The 20,816-nt window shown below is 38.4% G+C and overlaps 7 protein-coding genes across 9 annotated transcripts; 1 reads left to right on the plus strand and 6 right to left on the minus strand.

Annotated features, from left to right (window-relative positions):
* On the minus strand, window positions 969-2,061 carry LOC104788743 (uncharacterized protein At5g41620-like). Its single transcript, XM_010514525.1, has 2 exons — window positions 2,030-2,061; window positions 969-1,917 (listed from the first exon to the last, which is right to left on the minus strand). Exons 1-2 carry the CDS (start codon window positions 2,059-2,061, stop codon window positions 1,083-1,085), a joined length of 867 nt encoding a protein of 288 aa, XP_010512827.1. The 3' UTR covers window positions 969-1,082.
* On the minus strand, window positions 3,704-5,903 carry LOC104784691 (uncharacterized protein At5g41620-like). Its single transcript, XM_010509746.2, has 3 exons — window positions 5,373-5,903; window positions 4,992-5,117; window positions 3,704-4,867 (listed from the first exon to the last, which is right to left on the minus strand). Exons 1-3 carry the CDS (start codon window positions 5,688-5,690, stop codon window positions 3,830-3,832), a joined length of 1,482 nt encoding a protein of 493 aa, XP_010508048.1. The 5' UTR covers window positions 5,691-5,903; the 3' UTR covers window positions 3,704-3,829.
* LOC104784692 (BAG family molecular chaperone regulator 6) lies at window positions 7,260-11,350 on the minus strand. 2 transcript variants are annotated; one of them, XM_010509747.2, is made up of 3 exons: window positions 11,051-11,350; window positions 8,858-10,845; window positions 7,260-8,727 (listed from the first exon to the last, which is right to left on the minus strand). In XM_010509747.2, exons 2-3 carry the CDS (start codon window positions 10,808-10,810, stop codon window positions 7,471-7,473), a joined length of 3,210 nt encoding a protein of 1,069 aa, XP_010508049.1. In that variant the 5' UTR covers window positions 10,811-10,845; window positions 11,051-11,350; the 3' UTR covers window positions 7,260-7,470. The 2 variants fall into 2 exon arrangements, with proteins under 2 accessions (XP_010508049.1, XP_010508050.1); XM_010509748.2 differs by having other exon boundaries at window positions 11,046-11,350.
* On the plus strand, window positions 11,510-13,264 carry LOC104784694 (rRNA-processing protein FCF1 homolog). The gene is made up of 9 exons (XM_010509751.2): window positions 11,510-11,744; window positions 11,836-11,895; window positions 11,986-12,091; window positions 12,224-12,266; window positions 12,349-12,421; window positions 12,503-12,590; window positions 12,720-12,776; window positions 12,870-12,948; window positions 13,049-13,264. Exons 1-9 carry the CDS (start codon window positions 11,674-11,676, stop codon window positions 13,060-13,062), a joined length of 591 nt encoding a protein of 196 aa, XP_010508053.1. The 5' UTR covers window positions 11,510-11,673; the 3' UTR covers window positions 13,063-13,264.
* On the minus strand, window positions 13,233-15,707 carry LOC104784693 (protein ABIL1). Of its 2 annotated transcripts, none has more exons than XM_010509750.2 (9): window positions 15,379-15,707; window positions 14,859-14,941; window positions 14,620-14,770; window positions 14,439-14,538; window positions 14,261-14,353; window positions 14,084-14,132; window positions 13,954-14,006; window positions 13,747-13,853; window positions 13,233-13,594 (listed from the first exon to the last, which is right to left on the minus strand). In XM_010509750.2, the coding sequence occupies exons 1-9, from the start codon at window positions 15,469-15,471 to the stop codon at window positions 13,439-13,441; spliced, it is 885 nt and encodes a 294-aa protein (XP_010508052.1). In that variant the 5' UTR covers window positions 15,472-15,707; the 3' UTR covers window positions 13,233-13,438. The 2 variants fall into 2 exon arrangements, with proteins under 2 accessions (XP_010508052.1, XP_010508051.1); XM_010509749.2 differs by having other exon boundaries at window positions 14,084-14,168.
* Window positions 16,969-18,153, minus strand: LOC104784695. The gene is made up of 2 exons (XM_010509752.2): window positions 17,621-18,153; window positions 16,969-17,485 (listed from the first exon to the last, which is right to left on the minus strand). The coding sequence occupies exons 1-2, from the start codon at window positions 17,932-17,934 to the stop codon at window positions 17,098-17,100; spliced, it is 702 nt and encodes a 233-aa protein (XP_010508054.1). The 5' UTR covers window positions 17,935-18,153; the 3' UTR covers window positions 16,969-17,097.
* Window positions 18,691-20,462, minus strand: LOC104784696 (delta(8)-fatty-acid desaturase 2-like). Its single transcript, XM_010509753.2, has one exon. The coding sequence runs from the start codon at window positions 20,207-20,209 to the stop codon at window positions 18,860-18,862; it is 1,350 nt and encodes a 449-aa protein (XP_010508055.1). The 5' UTR covers window positions 20,210-20,462; the 3' UTR covers window positions 18,691-18,859.

Consider the following 20,816-nt stretch of genomic DNA (forward strand, 5'->3'; position numbering starts at 1 on the left):
GAAGAAAAGGAGCTCCCTTCAATCCAAACGGAGAGAAGAGAAGGATATATATGTAGAGAAAACGAGAAAAATCTAAGAGCTCATGCAATCCCCTTGAAGGGCGTTTACTTCAGGCTGTTGTTAACCTTCACACTCTCTTGAGGAATCCATGAACACTTAGATTCTGCTTTTTAGTTCCTTAAAATTCTTGTCCTCTTCGTTTTGGACGAACGGAGCTCCTTTTCTTACACTTGAAAAAACAAGTGTTCCAAAAAGAATTTTGACATCTTTAATTTTACTATACAACGAACCATAAAAAATATATCGAAAGAGTTCCTACATAGAATATGTATGGTGATGGTTTGAGATGATAATGTGAAGGAAACATATTGTACAAAGTGGTTTTATAGATGAAAAACATAAACCCTAGTCTATGATCCTTTGGAAGATTATGGAACAAGTGTTTATAAAAAAATGGAAAAGTATAGAAGAAAAAATGGCAGCAAATCCTATTGTCATTAATTAGAGATTGAACATAATCTTGTTGACTAGATTCTCTTTTAAAGAGGGGGATACGGTTAGTGTGTAACGTTATTTGATATAACTAGCAAATAAAATACATCATTAGTCGTAATTGTTATACACAGTTTCTTTGCATTAGGACTACATATAAATAAATAACCCGAACAGTACTTTTGTAGTTGAAGGTTTTGAAGCACACAAATTGAAGAGAATCTCATAAAGGCATCATAAAGGTAGATAAAGTTTGGTCAAAACTCAAAAGGCTATTACCGACATATCTTTGACTTCTCTTCATTTTTTAGATGACTAAAACAACTTTGAACTAATTTGGTTTTGTCTATTTACGTTAGATTTATATTTCCAATTACAAATGACAAAAATAGTTGACCGGCATTGTGTTCGTTGCTACCTAATTTGTTTAGATTTTTATAGCATGAAAAAATATACAAATTTATACTATAGTTAACGGTTAACTAGAGGGAGTAGAGAGAGATATAAAGATCTCAATGTAAACAATTACTAACAAACATTGACCGCAACTAAATAATTACTCCAACATGAGAGAGAACTATCTAATTGGCTCATGCTTGAACCGGATCACTCGGACTCAACTCTGGTTTCAAAGAAGAACGTAAACGTCGACTCTCTACACGAGCTTCCATCAGCTTATCCTTGAGAGTACGATGATTATCTTCTCTCATCGCTGCATTCACATTCCTCTGAAGAATCTTCGAGAAAGTTCTAGACTTTTCTCGACGACTCTCATGATCATCAACGTTACTTGGACTACTCTCTGGATGAATCTTATCTCCTTCCGAAGACATAGACAGATTAAGAAGTCGGCTTGAACTCTTCTTAAGCTGCAATTTGTTATCTCTTCTTGTTCGCTTTTCTAGCCCTTCTTCTAGTTCCTTTAAGCAAACCCTTTGATGCATCGAAACTGAATCATCTGGTTTTGCTCTCAAGAAACCACTTCCTTTACTTGAATGTGATCTACTCTTCTCATTAGGTCGCAAATATGTTTCAACGTCTTTATCATCTTCCTCTAGCTTCATTTGTAATCTCTGGTCATTCCACACTTCAGCAATCTGCACAATTACTTTATCAGTCACTGGTGACTTGTTCCCAATCCTTCTCACCTTATCTTCATAATCTTTAACTGCTTTTGCAAACTCATCGCAGAGATTTTCCACAAGAACACGTTCCTGTCTCTCTTTCTCAAGATCTTTCAATGCATTTGATAAACAATGCTTCGCTTCACAAAGCTCTCGTGTTAGCTTCCTATGCAAAGTCTCTGACTGCTTTCTGAATTTTCTTTCATCATCTAAGTCCTTCTTCATCCATAGAAACACATCTTTGACCTCTTCTTCTTCCATTTTCTTCCTATCACCTTGCTTTTCTCGTTGTTGTATACCTCTTTGATCCCATCGATACGAGTATAGTAATAAACACCATTCATATCATATTTTGATAAATGGACCACGACATCTTCAGATGATCTTCTCATACTACTAAACAGCATTTATACCGCTTCGATAGTTCCAAAAAGAGTTTTGACATCTTTAATTTTAGTATATAACGAACCAAAAAAATATCGAAAGAGTTCATACAAATAATATGTATGGTGATGGTTAGTGATGATAATGTGAAGGAAATATATTGTACAAAGTGGTTTTATAGATGAAAAAGCATAAACACTAGTCTATGATCCTTTGGAAAATTATTGAAAGTGTTTATAAAAAAATGGAAAAGTATAGAAAAAAAAATGACAGCAAATCCTATTGTCATTACTTAGAGATTGAACATAATCTTGTTGACTAGATTCTCTTTTAGAGAGTGGAATAAGTTATTAAAATTCAAAAACAATCAAATCAAATCCGACAAAAAAGTTCTAAGCATAGAAAGAAAAAAGGTCTAAGGACGGCGTGGAAGTTGCCTCCAAACCAAGACTGATGCAACCAAACCCTTCTTAATCTGCAGAGGTGTGAGAATCAGCTGGGCCTCTTCTTCATCCACGATTTCCAAATCAGTGGAAAATTCAACAAATCAGCAAGCCACTGTATCGGAGAAATAATCCTGAACAACTGAATTTTTTTAAAAAATCAACAATTAATAAATAAAAGATTAATAATCGGAAAATCATCAATTGATGGAACAAAAACTCACATCATCAACCGCATGAGGCAAATGCGAATGCTTTTTAAATTCAGTCTGTTCAAGGGAGCATTAGTATGCACCAAATATGTATTTTGGATGCCAAACTTATTTGTCGCGATGTTAAATGATGAGATAAGTGAGAGTCATTTTAAACATGATATGACATATTGAATGCTAATATTGTCAGCTATTAGTTCAAACTTCAAACTGATTTAAGTCATAAATAACATCAATATACATATTTAACACTAATATTACTAACTTACAATATTAGTTTAACACTTAGCAAACAGTCAATTTTAATCAAAATGATAAAGTCAGAGAAATACTAAAATAGATTTCACAAATTTCTTTGACAAAAAAAAAGATTCACATATTTGTAAAATCATGGATTTTGCATAACAAATCAATGTAAATACGAAAAATAATTTGAATGTTCATATATTCTTTAATTATTTACATTGTGTTGTACCCCTAAAAATATAATACAAATTGTAGTTTTAGCAACATTAATTTATATGTCAATGTATATGTTAGTTTGAGGATCAAGTAGAATATCAGGAAATTTGATTACATACATAAGAGAAAGAAATAAAAAAAATGTAAGTCTAAACACTTAATTAGCCGCCGTTTTGAGTATACGGTTAGTGTGTAACGTTATTTGATAATATAACTAGCAAATAAAATAAATCATTAGTTGCAATTCTCGTAATTATAAGTAACCGGTACATTTTTGTAGATGAAGGTTTTGAATCACACAAATTGAAGATAATCTCATAAAGGCAGAAAGAGTTTGGTCAAAACTCAAAAGGCTATTACCGACATATGTTTGACTTCTCTTCATCTTTCAGATGACTAAAAATAACTTTGAACTAATTGGTTTTGTCTATTTACGTTAGATTTATATTTCCAATTACAAATGACAAAAATAGTTGACCGGCATTGTGTTCGTTGCTATCTAGTAGTAATATTTAATAGATTACTTACAGTATTTATTTAGATTTTACTGCATGATCTAATGCCATACTATCATGTAAAAAATATACAAATTTATATAGTTAACGGTTAACTAGAGGAGTAGAGTAATATAAAGATAAATGTAAACAATTAACAAACATTGACCGCAACTAAATTAATTACTCCAACATGAGACATGGACTATCTAATTGGCTCATGCTTGAACCGGATCACTCGGATGACTCAACTCTGGTTTCAAAGAAGAACGTAAACGTCGACTCTCTACACGAGCTTCCATCAGCTTATCCTTGAGAGTACGATGATTATCTTCTCTCATCGCTGCATTCACATTCCTCTGAAGAATCTTCGAGAAAGTTCTAGACTTTTCTCGACGACTCTCATGATCATCAACGTTACTTGGACTACTCTCTGGATGAATCTTATCTCCTTCCGAAGACATAGACAGATTAAGAAGTCGGCTTGAACTCTTCTTAAGCTGCAATTTGTTATCTCTTCTTGTTCGCTTTTCTAGTCCTTCTTCGAGTTCCTTCAAGCAAACCCTTTGATGCATTGAAACCGAATCATCTGGTTTTGCTCTCAAGAAACCACTTCCTTTACTTGAATGTGATCTACTCTTCTCCTTAGGTCGCATATATGTTTCAACGTCTTTATCATCTTCCTCCAGCTTCATTTGTAATCTCTGATCATTCCACACTTCTGCAATCTGCACAATTACTTTATCACTCACCGGTGACTTGTTCCCAATCCTTCTCACCTTATCTTCATAGTCTTTAACTGCTTTTGCAAACTCATCGCAGAGATTTTCCACAAGAACACGTTCCTGTCTCTCTTTCTCAAGATCTTTCAATGCATTTGATAAACAATGCTTCGCTTCACAAAGCTCTCGTGTTAGCTTCCGATGCAAAGTCTCTGACTGCTTTCTGAATTTTCTCTCATCATCTAAGTCCTTCTTCATCGATCGAAACACATCTTTCACCTCTTCTTCTTCTTTCTTCCTCCCTAACCTATCGCTTAGCTTTTCTCGTTGTTTTACCTCCTTAATCTCGGCTCTACATTCATCCAACTCCATCTTTAGAGCTCTAACCAAAGACATATTAGCAGTATTCTGTTCCTCGAGACTCCATATCCGGTTTAACACCTTGAGAAGCTTTGTAGATGAACCCAAACCATAGCTCGCAGACTTAACCACCGAAGAACCAGTCTGACTAAACGCTGGTTTAGGCACCACAACCTACAAACACATTAAAGCCAAGACACACACACATCCAGCTCAAAAACAAGAAAATTGCAAAAAAGTGATTTCCTCAATTACATTTAGAGTGAACAAAAGAGCAAAAGCATTGATTTTTTGTCACCTCGAATGAACTGCTGCTGCTGCAACTTGCAGGAGAGGTTGGTTGCAACAGATGGCCATTTCTACGGACCAGTCTATGATCATCAGTTGCTACAATTTGCCTCCTCAGACTACCTCTGCTCGGTGGCTGCAAATTCAAAACTCAGTATATAAAAAAGGTTCCTTTCTTCCACACATAACGTTTCAATCCAAGGGAAACCAACTTAACGACCATGAGATTTGGCATAGTTCGATAAATTTTTACTCATAAAGAACAACACTTTGAGAGGAATGAGAACTTAGCAGTTAGATATACTCAAGACGCACCATAAAGATCATAACTTTACGACCTAAACACACAAGAAGACCAGACTAAAACCCTACATAAACCCAAATTGTTCACCTGATGATCGTGAAGCTGTCTACCGGAAGGTGATTCCACATCTGAATCCCGTCGTCGACACCGTCGCAACCCAATTCTTTGCCTGAATTGTTCAGTTTCCCACAAATCGGCGCACAGTTTCCTGACGGAAGCCTCTGGATTCGCCAAAAACTCCTTCGTCTCGAACACGGCGGAGGAAGCTCCGACTCGCGGTGGCGGCGGCGAAAACTCGAGCCGCCACGTGGGTGGAGGAGTAGAAGGACCAGCTCTTCTACTAAAGCCCGTAAAACTTCGTCTAAGCTTTGGCTCCATTTCTCCTTCTTCGCATTCTCTCTCCATTTCTCTTACTTTGGCTCTGTTTCTCTTACTTTGGCTCTGTTTCTCTTTCTCTCAGACCCTTTTCAACTGTAGAAGATTGGCTCTGTTTTTTTTTGTTGTTTTTGTGTGACTAAAGGAGTCTACAGACAGTTGTGTGTCGACTCTCCTCGAGTCGTCTCTCTCTGTTTTTTCTATCTTCTTTTCCTTAAATATTCTCTCAGATCACACTCTATCTATGGCTTTATCCTTAAAATTGTCGATCTTTCTTTATCATTTATACCCAAAACCTCAAAAACGTGATTTAGTACTAAGCATGATTGTAATTCATACTAAATATATAATGTACTTTTTCTTTCTTTTGATATTGTAAAATAATAGTAACACAATATCCAAAGCCTACTATTACACACACTCTGCCCCGACAAAGATTACGAGTTCACTCTGACTTTTTCTTCTTCCCAACAAAGCCATAGATTTTTATTTACTGCAAGGGGAAATATATCTCATACACTTCAGAGTTCAGAGTCAGAGAGACAGAGGATGCGTGTGAATTACTATATAAATATGTGAACATCTCTTTTTCACCTTTTACAAGTTTCCTTTTTCTCCGATTGATGTTTTCCAACTTGTCTATTTGCATCTCAATAGTTCGTATACTGCGGTAAAAAAAGTTCCGTTGGGCGTTGGCCGCAATGATAGTGGTCAATTAGATACTATAAGTGAATAATTGCAAAAGTGTGTGTTGATGCGTTTTAATTAGAAATTTCGAACATATCCAAAGAGAGCCTAGATTAGTTAAAGATGAAATGAATTTCTAATAGCATTAGGAACTCTTGATGGATATGTGCAAGTGGGTGAATTAGTTTACTTATCCTAGTAAATTTGGGGATTGAGAGTAGGCTAATAGAGTCATTATGAGGTTAAATGAGGAGTTAATTAAAGGAATTAAATATAAATCATTCGTATCAGCAACAACCATGCTTGAAAGATTCCTGGTCCATTCAATGCTAGTCTACAACTACTGCAAGGCTTATTATGACCAACACTGACACCACTCACTTTTTATTCAACCATAGATTAGGTGAGAATGAGATTAGATCATTACTTCATATATATTTCTCTTGCACTGCACATGTTGGGAAGAACATTAGTTGTTGTAATGAGAAAAAAGCACATAAGAATACATAAGAGAGAGATTATGGAGAGAAGTGTAAATGGCGTTTGGACGTGAAATCGGGACCACAAGAGATGAATATTTGGCGGCTAATAGACAACCTAACGTGACGATGAGAAAGAAGAAAACGAAGAGTGAGTTATGGCATGAAAAGGATGACTATGTCCGCACGAACCACACGTACTCATTGTCTTCCTCCTTGTACATATTTGAAAAAGCAAAAAAATTAAATTTCTACTTTGTGGTCCAACTTTGGTATAAAATTTAAAACCCATTCTCATTACTCATAATTCACAATCATGTGTGTAGTGTATAGTGTAGATGATGCACCTCACTTAATCTTTTGAACCTATCTCAAATTTTGACATGTAGTATCGTCGTAAGAAAATAAATTAACAGTAATGGCGAAAGATAAAAGATAAATTAACAATATGAACATCTGATATGTGTAATAGGCCCATTACTGTATAGGCCTAAAATATAACGGGCCTTAAGAAACAAAAAAATATCAGTAGAAGATAGAGATCGACTCTCGTGTGGCAATTTTTCACCTTTCCTATACTTTCTCTTTCTCGGATGGAGATGGATACAACATGAGAAATTGAGACATATCAAGGTTTCTTGTTGTTACAGTACGGCATCGATCGAACTTGCGGACATTGGTTTGGTCGCACGACGTCGAATCTGTGTCTTCTTTTTACGTGACAGTTTCTTCTCAAGGCTTTTGATCCGACCGGTTAATTTCGATATGACTTCAAGTTGTTCTCTGCCTGCCTTAACCAACGTCTCCATCGTTTCCTTGAATCGCTTGTTCTCCTCCATCAGCCTTTTGGTTTCTTCTGATAGCTCATGTTCGGCAGCTTCTGTTTCCGGAGACTGTTCTTTAACGACCCCTGTCTCTAGAGGCTGAGGCTGGTCTTTTACAACGACTTCCGTTTCTTGAGACTCTTCTCCCACAACAACTCCTGTCTCTGGAGACTCTTCTCTCACAATGACTTCTGTCTTAGGAGACTGTTGTATTTCATCTTGTGGCTCAGAAGTCTCTTGGCCTATGCCTTTGGAGTTATCCGGCAAGTGGTAAACGTCATTCTCCTCATGGCTCGCTCTTTCAGGTTCCACTGCAGTCACTTGCGTTTCATGTGTATATGATGATGAATCTTGTGAAAGAAGCTGCGTTTCATCGTCAATCACTCCAACAGGTAGCTCTGAGAGTTCGACATCTTTCTCTGGAGGCAATACCGTATCATTATCTTCCTTTCTGTCTTCTTTCTCTGATTCCTTGGCCTCGGCTTCAGAGGCTTCGCTAGCAATATCTGGGTCCTGTGTAGAGCTTGTTCCATGAGTCTCTTCCACCACTTGTGGCAATTCTTTTAGTGGCTCTTCTAAACTCTCCACCACGGGTTTGTTTTCCTCGACATTGGTAAGTGTCATTCGATTTCCATCAGCTAACAATGGATTAACCGGTAGAACTATATCACCCTCTCCCATTTTCTCTGGGATGGGAGTCGAGGAAGCAGCCGCCTCAGTTTCAGTAGTTTGCTTAGGATCCGTTGCCAAGGTTTCAAACAATCCAGATCCCTCTTCTGCTTCATCATTCGGTTGCTCATCTGTTCTATACAAGACGCTCATAGAATGATCAACGGGAGACAGAACATGAACCTTCTCTGTATTCGAGTCAGATACCATTTTGTTCTCCTCTGCGAGCTGGGAGTGCTCCAAGTTCATTGAAGAGTCACATGGCTGAGAGTTAATTAACAATTGTTCGTTTACAACCTCTTTCTTCACAATGTCGCTGCTACTTTTCACAGAGTCAAGCTTCTCTTGAATGCCAGAGAGCTCTCGGGCCAAAGATTTTCTGTAGTCTCTTATACTGGGATGCAAGCCCTGCAGGATAAACATAAGTATCACAAAACGTCAGCAGCAATTTTACACAACAGTACATTCTTGAGAACTATTTCGTCCTGCCAATATAATCCCTAACCCAAAAGAAAATTATTAGTCTTTCATGCATTACCTGGACAGCATCCACTTTTAATAGAAGGTTCATCACCATTTCTCCTAGAACTACAATCTCCTTCTCTTCAATGTGCTGATCAGTAGAAACTTCAAGCGCCTGAATACGATTTTTAACATCACCCATCTGCTCGCGAATAGTGGCTATCTCCTTCAATTTCTTAATTGGCTCCCATCTTCTCACATCATATCCGCGGTACCTAGTTTGGATAATTCTAGCAGCTTCTTCTTGTGTGAAGGTCTTCTTTGGAGGCTGTTCTTTATTCTCCTTAGTTTGACAAGGTTTAACAATCTCACAGTTTGATCTTTCTTGCAAATTAGGATTGCTCTCAACTATTTCTTCTTCTGTTCCTATTGCATGTACGCTTCCCTCAGGCATCTTCAATTCTTTGTTTGCGTCTTCACATTTCACATTACAAGCTTCAGGAACAGTCATTGATTCAGCCTTCTTCGAGCGCAGTGAGGATATGTCCTTAGTCTCCTCTGACGTTATAGATTCTTCCTTCTGTTTAGGAGGACTTAGTGATTTGGAACCACCGTTTCTTTTCTTCGGCAACGGGTCAACGCGCAGACAAACCGGAGGCAACCTGGATGCTTTTGGGGACGACAACGACTGCTTTTTTTCTGTGTTCTTAACTGGCTCATTCTTCGCAATCGTTTTGGTCGGCTCTGTTGGTTTTGGTAGATGGCTTTCTGATAGTTTCACGGGGATATTTCTTGGTTCCTGTAGATAGTTCTGCACTGGGATATTTCTTACAGAACTCTTCTCCTCCGCATCTGAGAGAACATTGCTCTCAAAGTTCCCTTCTCCGCCTTCTTTTTGGTTTGTCTGACCTTCATTTCCATGGTGATCAGAGGGGTTAACCCCTTTATTACCACTGTCCTTACTCTCAGAAGCTTCAACATCTTCCCATTTCCCATAAGATGGTATCCAAAATTTATGATAAGGAAGCTGTCCAGGTTCTTCCTTGTTCTTCTGGGTCTGCCCTTCCTTCACATCTTGACCCTGAAATAAGGAATTCAACTTGCTCATATCAAATGGGCACTTCACAGTTTTCCCATTCTGCATATTTTTCATGTCTTCATTACTACTCTCAGAAGCATCGACATCATCCAGTTTCCCACGAGATGGAATCCAAGAAGTAGGATACTGAAGCTGTCCCGACTCTTCTTTGTTCTTCTGGATCTGCGCTTCCTTTATATCTTGACCCTGCAATAAAGATCTCAACTTGCTGATATCAAATGGGAGTTCAACGGTTTTCCCATTCTGCCGCACCTTTTTCCCGTCTTGATTCGGTACCAAGGACTTCATGGCGCTCTCGTCAAATGGAAAACAACCATTCCAAGACTTAGGGAATTTTTTCTGTATCGTCATATTCTCAGGAGCTTTAACCTCAGCAGGAGGCTGGTTATGATTCCCTGACCCAAGAGAGTTTCCATGCTCTTGATTCCTAGCATACTCATGAGGAATCCATATAATTGGGTAAGGGCAGTTGGTAGAGCGAACTGGAAGTGCGGCTTCTCCTTGGTTTCCTTTATCAATCTCGGGCTCATGCTCTTCGATCACAACGCCACTGCCATTCTTCTGGGGAGAACATTTTCCACAGTGATAACCAACTGGCTTCCCAGGCACATCCTTGTCAGGATCATACCACGCTTGTTGATAACCAACTGGAAATGGTGGATGAAGGTAACAAGGAGGAGCGTAAGCCCCGTGATGAGGATGGAACCCGGAATGGTTCATGCAGCATTGATGATACGGTACTTGTGCGGGATAACAAGGAGGCCAGTAAGCGTTGTTGTATGCAGGAAAGTTGCCGTGAACGCAGCTTCCATAACAAGGTGGTGGAGCATCCATTGACATATGCTGAGAGCTATTCCCAAACCCTTGATAAAAGTATCCTTGTGGTCTCATTTGACATGGGTGTGATGAGTCCATGTACACAGGCATCATTGTCAATCAAGTCCAGCAAACCAATTCCGGTACAACTGCAGCAAATACCCAACCGAGAAATTAGTTAGAAGCATACCATTGGCTAACTAACAGCTCCAGATGGAATCAAATCGTAACATGGACCAAACACCAAATCTCTCAAATCTACCCCAATTCACTAACACTAAATCGAATCTTTCAGGATAATATATAGCACCAGTTCTTAAAATATGAATCAAAAGGGAAAGAGACGAACCTTACAGATTAAAACGGATAAAAGATCCACCAATTAGATTCACAAATTCTGATGATGACTCAGTCTCTGCCTCCCCCAAACCAAAATTGGAGGTTTCTTCTTTGATTTTTTTTTTCCGATTGCAGTACTTTGTTTTTTTCTTCTATGGATAGTGAAAAATCTAAAGACATATCTTGATTTATAGAAAGACGAAGAACATTTGGAGGGAATAGGTATTTCTTCTTCTGCTCTCCAGATCATTCTCGCATCAACCCCACTTTGAAAATTCTGGAAATTTCTCTTCGTTTCTTCAGAACAAACACGTGAGAGAGAGTCATCATATAAGTAAGATATGTTTCTGAACTACATTACTTAGTTTAGTGGACTATTACTTAGTTTAGTGGGTCACAATAATGGGCCATTTAAATTAGGCCCATTTTGATCGGGCTTATATTTGGGTCGAATGTTGAGGGTTAAATATGTAAAATTGTGTTTATCTTCAGTGCCGGCCTCCGTTCTCTGAGACCTTCTTTCTGAAACAATTCGTAACCCGCTCCGCCTCCGCCGACTCGACCTCGCATCACCCTATTCAGCTTCCTGTTCTCTCTGCTTCGTTCTAGGGTTTTTTTGTTACTCTTTTGATTCAAATATGGGAAGGGCAAAGAAAGCTCAAAAGTTTGCTGTCATGAAGAAGCTGATTACACACAAAGCTTTGAAGCAGTGAGTAACAACGATTTCTTCTTCCTTCAATTTTTATCCCTTTTTTTTGTAATAAGAATTTATTAATGATGTTTTGTTTTTCTTTCTTCAGTTACAAGGAAGAGGTTCTGAATCCAAACAAGAAAGACCTCACGGAGCTTCCGAGAAACGTGTAAGCTTACTTACTTACCCCTTTTCGTTGCCAAGTTGTAATTTATTGGGGTTCCTTCAAGTTTTGATTTTGGCTTTGATTTTGGATCAGTCCGAGTGTTCCTGCTGGGCTATTCTTTTCTTACAACGCTACTTTGGTTCCTCCTTACCGGGTTTTGGTTGATACTAACTTCATCAACTTCTCTATCCAGAATAAGGTCGGTATTGTATTTCTCTACCACAGAGCTATGAACAGATTCTTTATTATATAAAAAAAGAACGATCTTTACAGAGTTATTGTCTTTGTGGACCTGATTGGATTCTCATTGTGGTTCTTTTGGTATCTATAGATCGATCTTGAGAAGGGAATGAGAGACTGTCTGTACGCAAACTGTGAGTTACTTATACTTTGATTGGTTTTATAGGTATGCAGTTTTGTCTCTCTCGTTAACCTTTTATTGTTTCTGGTTTTAAGGCACTCCTTGTATCACGGACTGCGTCATGGCTGAGTTAGAGAAGTTAGGTCAGAAGTATCGTGTAGCTCTAAGGTAAACACTTCTTAAAGAAGGGCCTAGTTTCAGTAGTATTTTCACCATAGGTTACTTATTGGTTACTGTAATATTTGGTAGGATTGCGAAAGATCCTCGCTTTGAAAGATTACCTTGTGTACACAAAGGGACATATGCTGATGACTGTCTTGTTGACAGAGTTACTCAGGTAAATGCTTCGTTCCTGGCGTGTTGAACTTTGTATATAAGACTCTGTAAGGATGTGCGATGTTCTAGTCTCATTGTTCTTTCTATTTTTTTGTATGTTTGTGTGATATTCTTTTCTTACAACGTACAGCATAAGTGCTTCATAGTGGCTACATGTGATAGAGATTTAAAGCGAAGGATTCGAAAGGTAAAGATAGTCTATTGTATCAGTGCTTTTGTTTATGTCCATGGCTGAACTCTTTCGGATATATTATTAACTTCAATTTTTGTTCGTTTGCAGATTCCTGGTGTGCCGATCATGTATGTGACACAACGCAAGTACTCAATCGAGAAGTTACCTGAAGCTACACTTGGTGGAGGTATGTTTATTCCGCCTGGGACATCTGAATCTCCTGTACTTTGGTATTAGCCTATGTGAATTATAGCATTTGTAACCTTTGGCTGTTTTTTTTGGTGCAGCTCCAAGACAGTGATGATTGAATAGAGACGTTTATGGATTCCAGGAAGCTCTGAAGCGTGAGTTAGTAGTATTGATTTAAGCTATGTGTCCAAAGATTTGGAAACGCTGTGTTGTGTTAAGAGATCTTAAGCCATTTTTGTTCTCAGTGTTGGCTTATCTGTTGTTAATTTGATACAAGCTTGATTAACTTTATAGAAATCTTTATTATGCTTAAATCGATTACACAGTTTTGTTAACGACAGACCAATTGCTGGACTTGTTACGTTGATGTAGTGAACTGGTGATTAAGATAATTACATGAAAATCAACATGTTATCAAGATAAAAAAAAAAAGAAACGTGATATAATAAGATTGAAGTTTCCGTGATCAGTACAAAGAGTTGGTGTTTTCACGAGACATAGCCAGCTTTGAGCTTTGGTGTTTTCTGTTTGACGAAGAACGCGGAAAGAACACTCTTTGTCCGGACAGGAGCTTGAATGATCTCACGTCGTTGGTTGTTTTCAAGTGACTTGTGTGCTGCCAATAGTTTGGGAACCTCCAAATCCTGAGGAAACCACAAACTTGTCTTATCAAAATCATAGACGTATCTCATTTAATACAGCTCTTTTAATTTAATCTGTTGCCGAATTAAGCCAATTAACTACTTGATACATGCAACATTTGTTCTATGTATAATTGCAAACCCTTAAGATTTACCTTATGGGCAACACCGTATGCCTGCTTTGTGACGGTGGATACTGCAGGAACACCTGAGACCTGAGAACCAGCCAAAGGCTTCTTGTTTATAATGTTTTCTTCATCACCTGCATGAGTTTCAATGTATATCATCAATCTCACTGGATCATGAGTTATATTAGAAGAAATGCTATGTTTGATTCTTCTTCAAGTCCCTGTTTCTCGTACCTATTAGATGGAAAACTCCAGATGTTTTTGTGAAAGCTTTTGAATCTTTGGAGCTGCACAATAAATAAGTATTAGTTGTGTCTAGTTATCAAGAACGCGAGAAACAGTAGTAAGGCCTTTGTGGGCTCACCTTGGTGCAACTGTGGATGTTCCTTTTAGGGTAGACTTGGTCTCTGAGCCTAAATGCCAGGAGAGTGATTTCGATGCAGGGGCATCTAAGTGAGTGAAACCAAGCATTACTAAAACTGTTTGATATTTGACTACTTATTTAAAACTAATAAGCTCAAAGAGGAGGAGGACATGTCACCTGAAGGTTGGAGACGGGATATAGCTTGGTAATGATTCTGTCTTGTGTCAGTTCGTCTGAGAGGACTAAAGTGTACCCGCTTGTTAACAGAATCTATAACAAAATCCAGAGAAAACAGAGGATTCAGATTTCAATAACAATTAGCAGAATCTTGACAACAGGCAAGAAAAACACTTACTGGGTAGAATGTAATGCTTGTGATGCAATGGGATAACTGCTAATAGCTGTTGCTGTCTAAGACCTTCTTTGTCGATATATGTCCGGCATGTAAGCAGTTGCTGATGATACAAAAAACCTTAAGGGAGAGAATGTTTACAAAAGATAAATAAGATCAATAAAGAAGTGTGTTGCTAGCATACCTGGCTAACACAAGAAGCTCTCAACACCATAGTTGAAATGTCTGAATTTTGCTGATCAAATAGATCAGTAAGCTTGGAAGCAACAGTTCCAAGGTGATCAACAGCATTAACAAGAGCCTTGACAGTGTAGTCCTTCAAATTGTCCAATACCCTAACAAAAAAAAAGGTAATGAGATGAGAAAATATGAAGAACAAAATCAGACAAATCTATATAAGTAGTAGAATTCAAAGATGGTTACATTTGCTTCTGTTCGCTATGTAGGTAAGATTTTTCACAGTAATCAGCAGCTGAGTAAAGCTGAGGCCTCAAGTTCTTGAGCTCCTGTTACATAAAAGGTAAAAAGAGTAAATTAAATAACAGTGTAAGCCAAAACAAATCAGAAGTTTCTTTGTATAGTCGTCGTCTCCAGGTAAAAAACTCTGGATCACAAAAGCTATTAAAAAAAAACAAATCATAAGTCAAGGTATTGTCTTAATAAACCCAAGAACTAATACTGACCCCAGATGCAAATCTTGAAGAAACAGTGATACACTAACCGACAATTATTAACTTGGTCCCATTATTAATCTAAACAAATTTACAGCCAACAACAAAGACTTTAGTTTATTTTTTTATACCAAGGACTACAAATACGTGTATAGTCTAGAACGAGATCATGGATCTGGGTTCAACCAAACCAAGTTATTGTGATCGTAGCTGTTTAATTTATCGTAGAATCTAATTACTCAAAAGCATATAGAGAAGGAGGAATAAGGAACCTGCAATGCCTTAACGAAGCTCTTGCTGCGTTCCATGGAGACATCGTCGAAGGTCATTGTCGAATTATCCGTTCCCGATATCTCCGTTTCCATTTAGCTTTTTTTTGTTCTTCGTCCCTTTTCTTAAAAACTTTGTGGGATCAAAGGGAATGAATAATTTGTGTGTATTGGGATTACTGTAACAATGTTTGTTGGGGATTGAGTAGTGATGTAAGGTTTAGCTTTCTGGTGAGACGGCTAAGCTAACTTGACAGAGAAAGAAAGAGAGAGAGAGAGAGAGAGAAGAGAATAAGAAGACGGTGAGTGAAGTAGAAGCGATTCCAAATTTCCAAGGACTCAAATTTGTTTTTGCTTTGAGAGTTAATTAAAAAAAAGATAGAATAAAATTATTACTGTAGAAAACGACTTCGGGAAAGACGCACTATGTTTTTTAAATAAAATTAAAATCTAGTTTGTAATTTCCGTTTCATTTTCAAAGCTATTTAATTTAAAACAAAAAAACTGGATTGGTTGTTAATTAATAACAACAATTAATAACAGCATAATTAATTGGATAAAAATAAATATATTTGTCGAGTGTACATTAAAAATACTCTACTCGACAGACAGGTAAGAAATTCACATGTCTTGTATTTGCTGCTTTAATTGCGGTTGTTATGCACGCAGAGGCATTTAATAAGTAACTCAACGGTGGGATCTAGGGGGAGAAGGTAAATGACGGAAATAGCCTTACAAAAGACCGGTCAACGGCAATGGATTTTTGAAAAACAAAACATACGCTCAGCATCAAAGCCAGCTTCGCATCCTTAAGATCCACACGTGTGTGGATTAGCTGTCGTAAACGGACCTGCACGTGCTTGGCCCATGGGTCATCATCATTGTTTTTACTGGGCAAATATCATTGGCCCCAAATTTTATATATACCTCTCAGCTCAGAAATCATTTTTTTTTTCTTTTTCTATCTGATCTGCTGCTTTCAAGTTTCAATGATTCAGGTGAATTAATACATGCGACAATGACCACTGACCAGAACTTCTAGTTTGTGGATTTGTGCCAATTTTTCTGTTATGTAAACTATTCGAATAAAAATATGAGGTGATGTAGTAGTACTAATCTATAACTTGATCATTGGTTGCTTTGCTGGGACTTTGTTTGAGATGGATAATAAAGCTGATCCATGTTTTAGTTATAGCTAGTATCTTGATGGCTTGTATCAGGTTGCCTCAAGACTCTTTGACAGATTATGTGATGGATATTCTCTGTGATACCACCAAATGGGAAACTGGCTATGAATCTGAGACTGTGGAGACTATAGATCATGTGTTTTACAAGTAGACATTGCAAAGGATGGAGATTGAACTAGTGTTATGGAGTTAGGCGGAAGCAACTTATCGTATGTATTACTAAACTCTTAACAATAGCTAACCCTTTAGTACATCACAGCTACTCTAGACAAGAGAGACACAGTGATGAACAAAGGGATACAGCTGGTTTGTAAATGGTTATTAATTTATGTGCTTCTTAATTTATGTATCATGCTATGTTGTTATGTTTATTTTCCAACATGTATATAAGCTTTTCTTGATTATAGACATAAAAAGGTTTAATAAACGTATTCATGTTATTGGGTTTATATCGTTGCTTCTTCATCTATATTACACACACCGTACCCACTCTACCTATACACAACACTAGTATGTTTCAGATGATGATGGTAAATCAGTCTCCGAACTCAAAGTAGGTCGGCTTGGGAGTCGAAGGGCAGCTAATGGCTTCAACAAGCTCTTGAACGGTGAGCATTTGAAACTTGGGAGGCGAGTTAATGGCGATGTTATCGACTTTATGCTCATAAATTTTGCCACTCTTATCGAACTTATACTCTGAAGTCCCATCGAATCGACCACGAGTCTCCCACGGACCACGAGGAATTCCGTGAACAGTCCATCGTATCATCAGAATGTTCTCTGTGGGTTGCCAAACACTAACAATATCGACACAGAGTGCTTTGAAGAAGATCCTTCCATAAAAACGTAACGCAGAGAATATAGATTTGTAGTTATCAATTCCCATGAATGTGTTCATAGGGTCTCTGAACACAATATCATCCCTGTGGCAAGATTAAACAAGAGACTAAGCTAATCAAACAGAGCCTTCACTAAGAAATCTAACCAAGAAAAGCTAAATCAAGAACACATCAAATTAATGATACAAGCATGACTCTAATCAAGAATCATCATCAAACCTGTAAATGTCAAAATTGGGCTCTTTGTAGAACAACAAAGGGAACTCTTCTCTGATACTACGAACGGCGTGACCCATGTTGACATAGTAACTCTGTTTATCTTCTTGTTTGGTAATTTCGCAATCTTCTTTCACAGGAGCTGAGAATTTGCCGAACAAACTCGATTTCTGATTCTTAACACGAGACAAGTCTCTAGTGTCAATCGCGGAAACCTTAACCTTGACCTTACTACTCCTCGTAATCGAAGGACTTAAGCTCGAATTGATTCTCGCCGAGACGGTAGGAATCTCCGGCGAACGAACAAGGAATGCCATCGGAGGAGACTGGAGAAATTTAAACTAGGGCAATCGTTGTTTTACGATACTCTACTCCAACAATAAAAGGGATTGAGAAAGGTATTTTGCAGAGGAATATGCTGCTGGGCTTCCTTTGGGATTCAGAGAGAAGACGAGACGAGACGCGAGGATAGGTCAGCAAAATTCTCTTGAGGATAATTTTTAGTTCCGCATGGATAACGATTCCAGGACTTGTCATCGTCAACGATCATGACCGTTGAAACTTTGTTATATGTCTTGTTTCCACATTCTTGAAATTATATGACGATCCATTTATGGTTAGGGGCCTTCAGCTTCAGGTGCCTAACTAAAGCCCATTATTGGAAATTGTACTAATTATTATAAACTGTTGATTACAAAACAAATAGTTAAATTTTTTAAAAGACCACTTAGCTGTAGAGAATCATAAACTCGAACATATGATTAGTGCGAAGTTTTTGTGACACGGATTGAAATGTTTAGTTTGAGTACACGACGAAATTACGAACCTTTACATAGTTTACATTGACGTGAACTCAAACAATTTGGTTGGAAAGCTCCATTTTTTTCCGGTGGGTTTACTTTGTCATGTCACATCTGTTTTAGACCCGCACAATCCGTCTTGTACGTACTACACTACTACGTAGAACAAGTACGCATTTGTGGGCATAACCAATGTTCATGTACCATGCTTTGCTTTGCTTAGAACTTCCCAAAAATATAGCACATGTCATCAAGGAGCCATAGAAGTGATAATGTGAGTACAAAATAAAAATAATACATTTATGTATTTTCTCTTAATCATGGTAGAGTTTACACCTAAACAGTTCAAACTAATAAAAAAGAACTCCACAAACGAGATTAAATAATAAATACCAACAAAAAACCGAATCAAACCGATCTGTTAAAATCAGAAATTTTGTTTTTAGCCATGAGTATTCACAGCTTCCCAAAGCAAGTTCTTCAACACAGGATTAGTCACATCCCTAGCTTGAATCGCTGCATTCTTAAGAGTCCTAATCGTCCACACATTAGCCTCCCACCACGAAAGACTCCTATACGGAAGATCATGCTTCTTACATAGCTCCTTAACCACAGGCGATACCGTCCGGAGATGGCAACGAGGAAGCCGAGGGAACAAATGATGCTCCAGCTGAAACTGCAACCCACCAAAGAACCAATCCATATACGACCTACACGAAATGTCAAGCGTACCAGCGGTTTGTTTCTCGAACCAATCGTTTCCGTTTGGCGGACCGGTATAAACATCAGCTGCGAAATGGTTTAAACAGAACTGAACGTGTTGAATCGCCGTGACAGCGAAACTCACGAATACGAAGACGAACCTCTCTTGCCAGTTCGGTAGGAACGAGACCAAGAGAGGAAACCAAGTCCAGAAAACCATAATCCCTGCGATGTTCATGGCTCGATCTGGGACGTGGCGTTTCGAGAATAGTAACAGGAACGTTTGGATGAAGAGGTTGATCCTTCCGACGCACATGACTGGGTAAAACGTCCAGTGCTGGTAGCTTATCAAGAAACGAGCTAGAGGATCGAAGGTTAGTTCCCTGCCGTAGAAACGTGACGTCATCGAGTTAAAGAATTTGGAAGAGACGGCGAAGATCGGGATGTGTTGTAGATCCGGATCGTGGTCAAGGCTGTTACAAGCCATGTGGTGAGCGTTGTGCGTCCATTTCCACCACGCGATTGAGATCCCGGTGAGGCAGTTTCCGGAGAGGAGCTGGACCAGTTTGTTGCATGGTTTGGTTGACGTCACGTTGTAGTGACCTGAATCGTGGCCGACGTAAGCGCTCTGGATCCAGAGGAGACCGAGCAAGACGGCGGAGACGAGGTGAGCCCAGACGCTGGTACACACCACAACGCCGTAGAGAACCGCCGCGAGCATTACCCCGACGCACGTGAGGGTGTAGAGAGTCACGTGACCTTTTTTGTCGAAGAGGCCGCGTTTGGAGAAGTCTGCGGCTAAACGGCGGTAGTCACGTGAGACGTCGGACACGTGGAAGTCTTTCACGTGGTAACCGTTGTGAAGCTTCTCGAGGTGGTGCCATGCGGTTCCTGGATGGTAAGCGATGAACGCGTCGGTTACGTCTTGGCCGGCGAGATTGAGAATCGCTGCTTCGCCTCCGGGGTGAGTTTTGACCCATTTGGAAACGTCGTAGACTTTGCCTTGGATCGAAATCCATAGATCTCCAGGTTGGTTGTGTTTCTTCAGATCCTCGGTTGTAACGTATCTCTTCTTCGTTTGATCCGCCATTGTCTAAATTAAAATCCTTCAAAATCCAAAAAAAAAGAGAACCCAATTAGAGAAAGGTTGCAAATGCAAAACCTTTCTCTATCTATCTGGATTCGTTATTTCACGGCTTTTGAATCGGTTCGATCTCTTCTTCTTCTTTTTTTTCTTCTTCCTTTTATTCTGATTTTTTGTTGGTTTGTTTACTGTTTTGGGAATCGGTGTTGGAGTCTTTTCTTGTGTTTTTATTTTTAGAACCGATTTTAAATCTTTAACCCGTTACGTTAAACTCTATTAATGGAATTGTTTTATTGCAGAAAAACTCTGTTGACAGAGATGCAATAAAGTTGTCATACATGTGTTTTTGTCAGTCTGTTCTGTTCTGTTCATTAGTTGGTGTCTCTACCAAATTTCTTATACTGATTGACTCGAAAGAAACTTATCCACCGGCAAAAAAAAAGAAAAAGAATCTTAAGTATCCTCAAAACTCAAAGTCGTCTTAACGACAGAGAATCAAATCCCAAAATCAGAAAAAATGGTAACGTAAGTTTTTTATTACTAGAAGAAATCTAAACAACTTTAATTTTGTCTGGTTATCACTTCTCAACTGTAACAACAACAGATGTTTGTG

This window comes from Camelina sativa, chromosome 5 (genome assembly GCF_000633955.1).
Source record: "Camelina sativa cultivar DH55 chromosome 5, Cs, whole genome shotgun sequence".
Classification (NCBI taxonomy): Eukaryota; Viridiplantae; Streptophyta; class Magnoliopsida; order Brassicales; family Brassicaceae; genus Camelina; species Camelina sativa.

Excerpts from the sequence above, each read along its gene's own strand:
- LOC104788743 (XM_010514525.1), bottom strand. The coding sequence starts at position 2,061 with ATGTCAAAACTCTTTTTGGAACTATCGAAGCG. Across the intron at positions 1,918-2,029 it reads TTTTTGGAACTATCGAAGCG|AGGTATACAACAACGAGAAA; the intron begins GTATAAATGCTG and ends ATGGGATCAAAG.
- LOC104784691 (XM_010509746.2), bottom strand. The coding sequence starts at position 5,690 with ATGGAGAGAGAATGCGAAGAAGGAGAAATGGAGCCAAAGCTTAGACGA. Across the intron at positions 5,118-5,372 it reads GACAGCTTCACGATCATCAG|CCACCGAGCAGAGGTAGTCT; the intron begins GTGAACAATTTG and ends TTGAATTTGCAG. Across the intron at positions 4,868-4,991 it reads GCAGCAGCAGTTCATTCGAG|GTTGTGGTGCCTAAACCAGC; the intron begins GTGACAAAAAAT and ends ATGTGTTTGTAG.
- LOC104784692 (XM_010509747.2), bottom strand. The coding sequence starts at position 10,810 with ATGATGCCTGTGTACATGGACTCATCACACCCATGTCAAATGAGACCA. Across the intron at positions 8,728-8,857 it reads TAAAAGTGGATGCTGTCCAG|GGCTTGCATCCCAGTATAAG; the intron begins GTAATGCATGAA and ends TTTATCCTGCAG.
- LOC104784694 (XM_010509751.2), top strand. The coding sequence starts at position 11,674 with ATGGGAAGGGCAAAGAAAGCTCAAAAGTTTGCTGTCATGAAGAAGCTG. Across the intron at positions 11,896-11,985 it reads ACGGAGCTTCCGAGAAACGT|TCCGAGTGTTCCTGCTGGGC; the intron begins GTAAGCTTACTT and ends ATTTTGGATCAG. Across the intron at positions 12,422-12,502 it reads AAGTATCGTGTAGCTCTAAG|GATTGCGAAAGATCCTCGCT; the intron begins GTAAACACTTCT and ends AATATTTGGTAG.
- LOC104784693 (XM_010509749.2), bottom strand. The coding sequence starts at position 15,471 with ATGGAAACGGAGATATCGGGAACGGATAATTCGACAATGACCTTCGAC. Across the intron at positions 14,942-15,378 it reads GCTTCGTTAAGGCATTGCAG|GAGCTCAAGAACTTGAGGCC; the intron begins GTTCCTTATTCC and ends TTTATGTAACAG. Across the intron at positions 14,007-14,083 it reads ACATCCACAGTTGCACCAAG|CTCCAAAGATTCAAAAGCTT; the intron begins GTGAGCCCACAA and ends TTTATTGTGCAG.
- LOC104784695 (XM_010509752.2), bottom strand. The coding sequence starts at position 17,934 with ATGGCATTCCTTGTTCGTTCGCCGGAGATTCCTACCGTCTCGGCGAGA. Across the intron at positions 17,486-17,620 it reads CCCAATTTTGACATTTACAG|GGATGATATTGTGTTCAGAG; the intron begins GTTTGATGATGA and ends ATCTTGCCACAG.
- LOC104784696 (XM_010509753.2), bottom strand. The coding sequence starts at position 20,209 with ATGGCGGATCAAACGAAGAAGAGATACGTTACAACCGAGGATCTGAAG.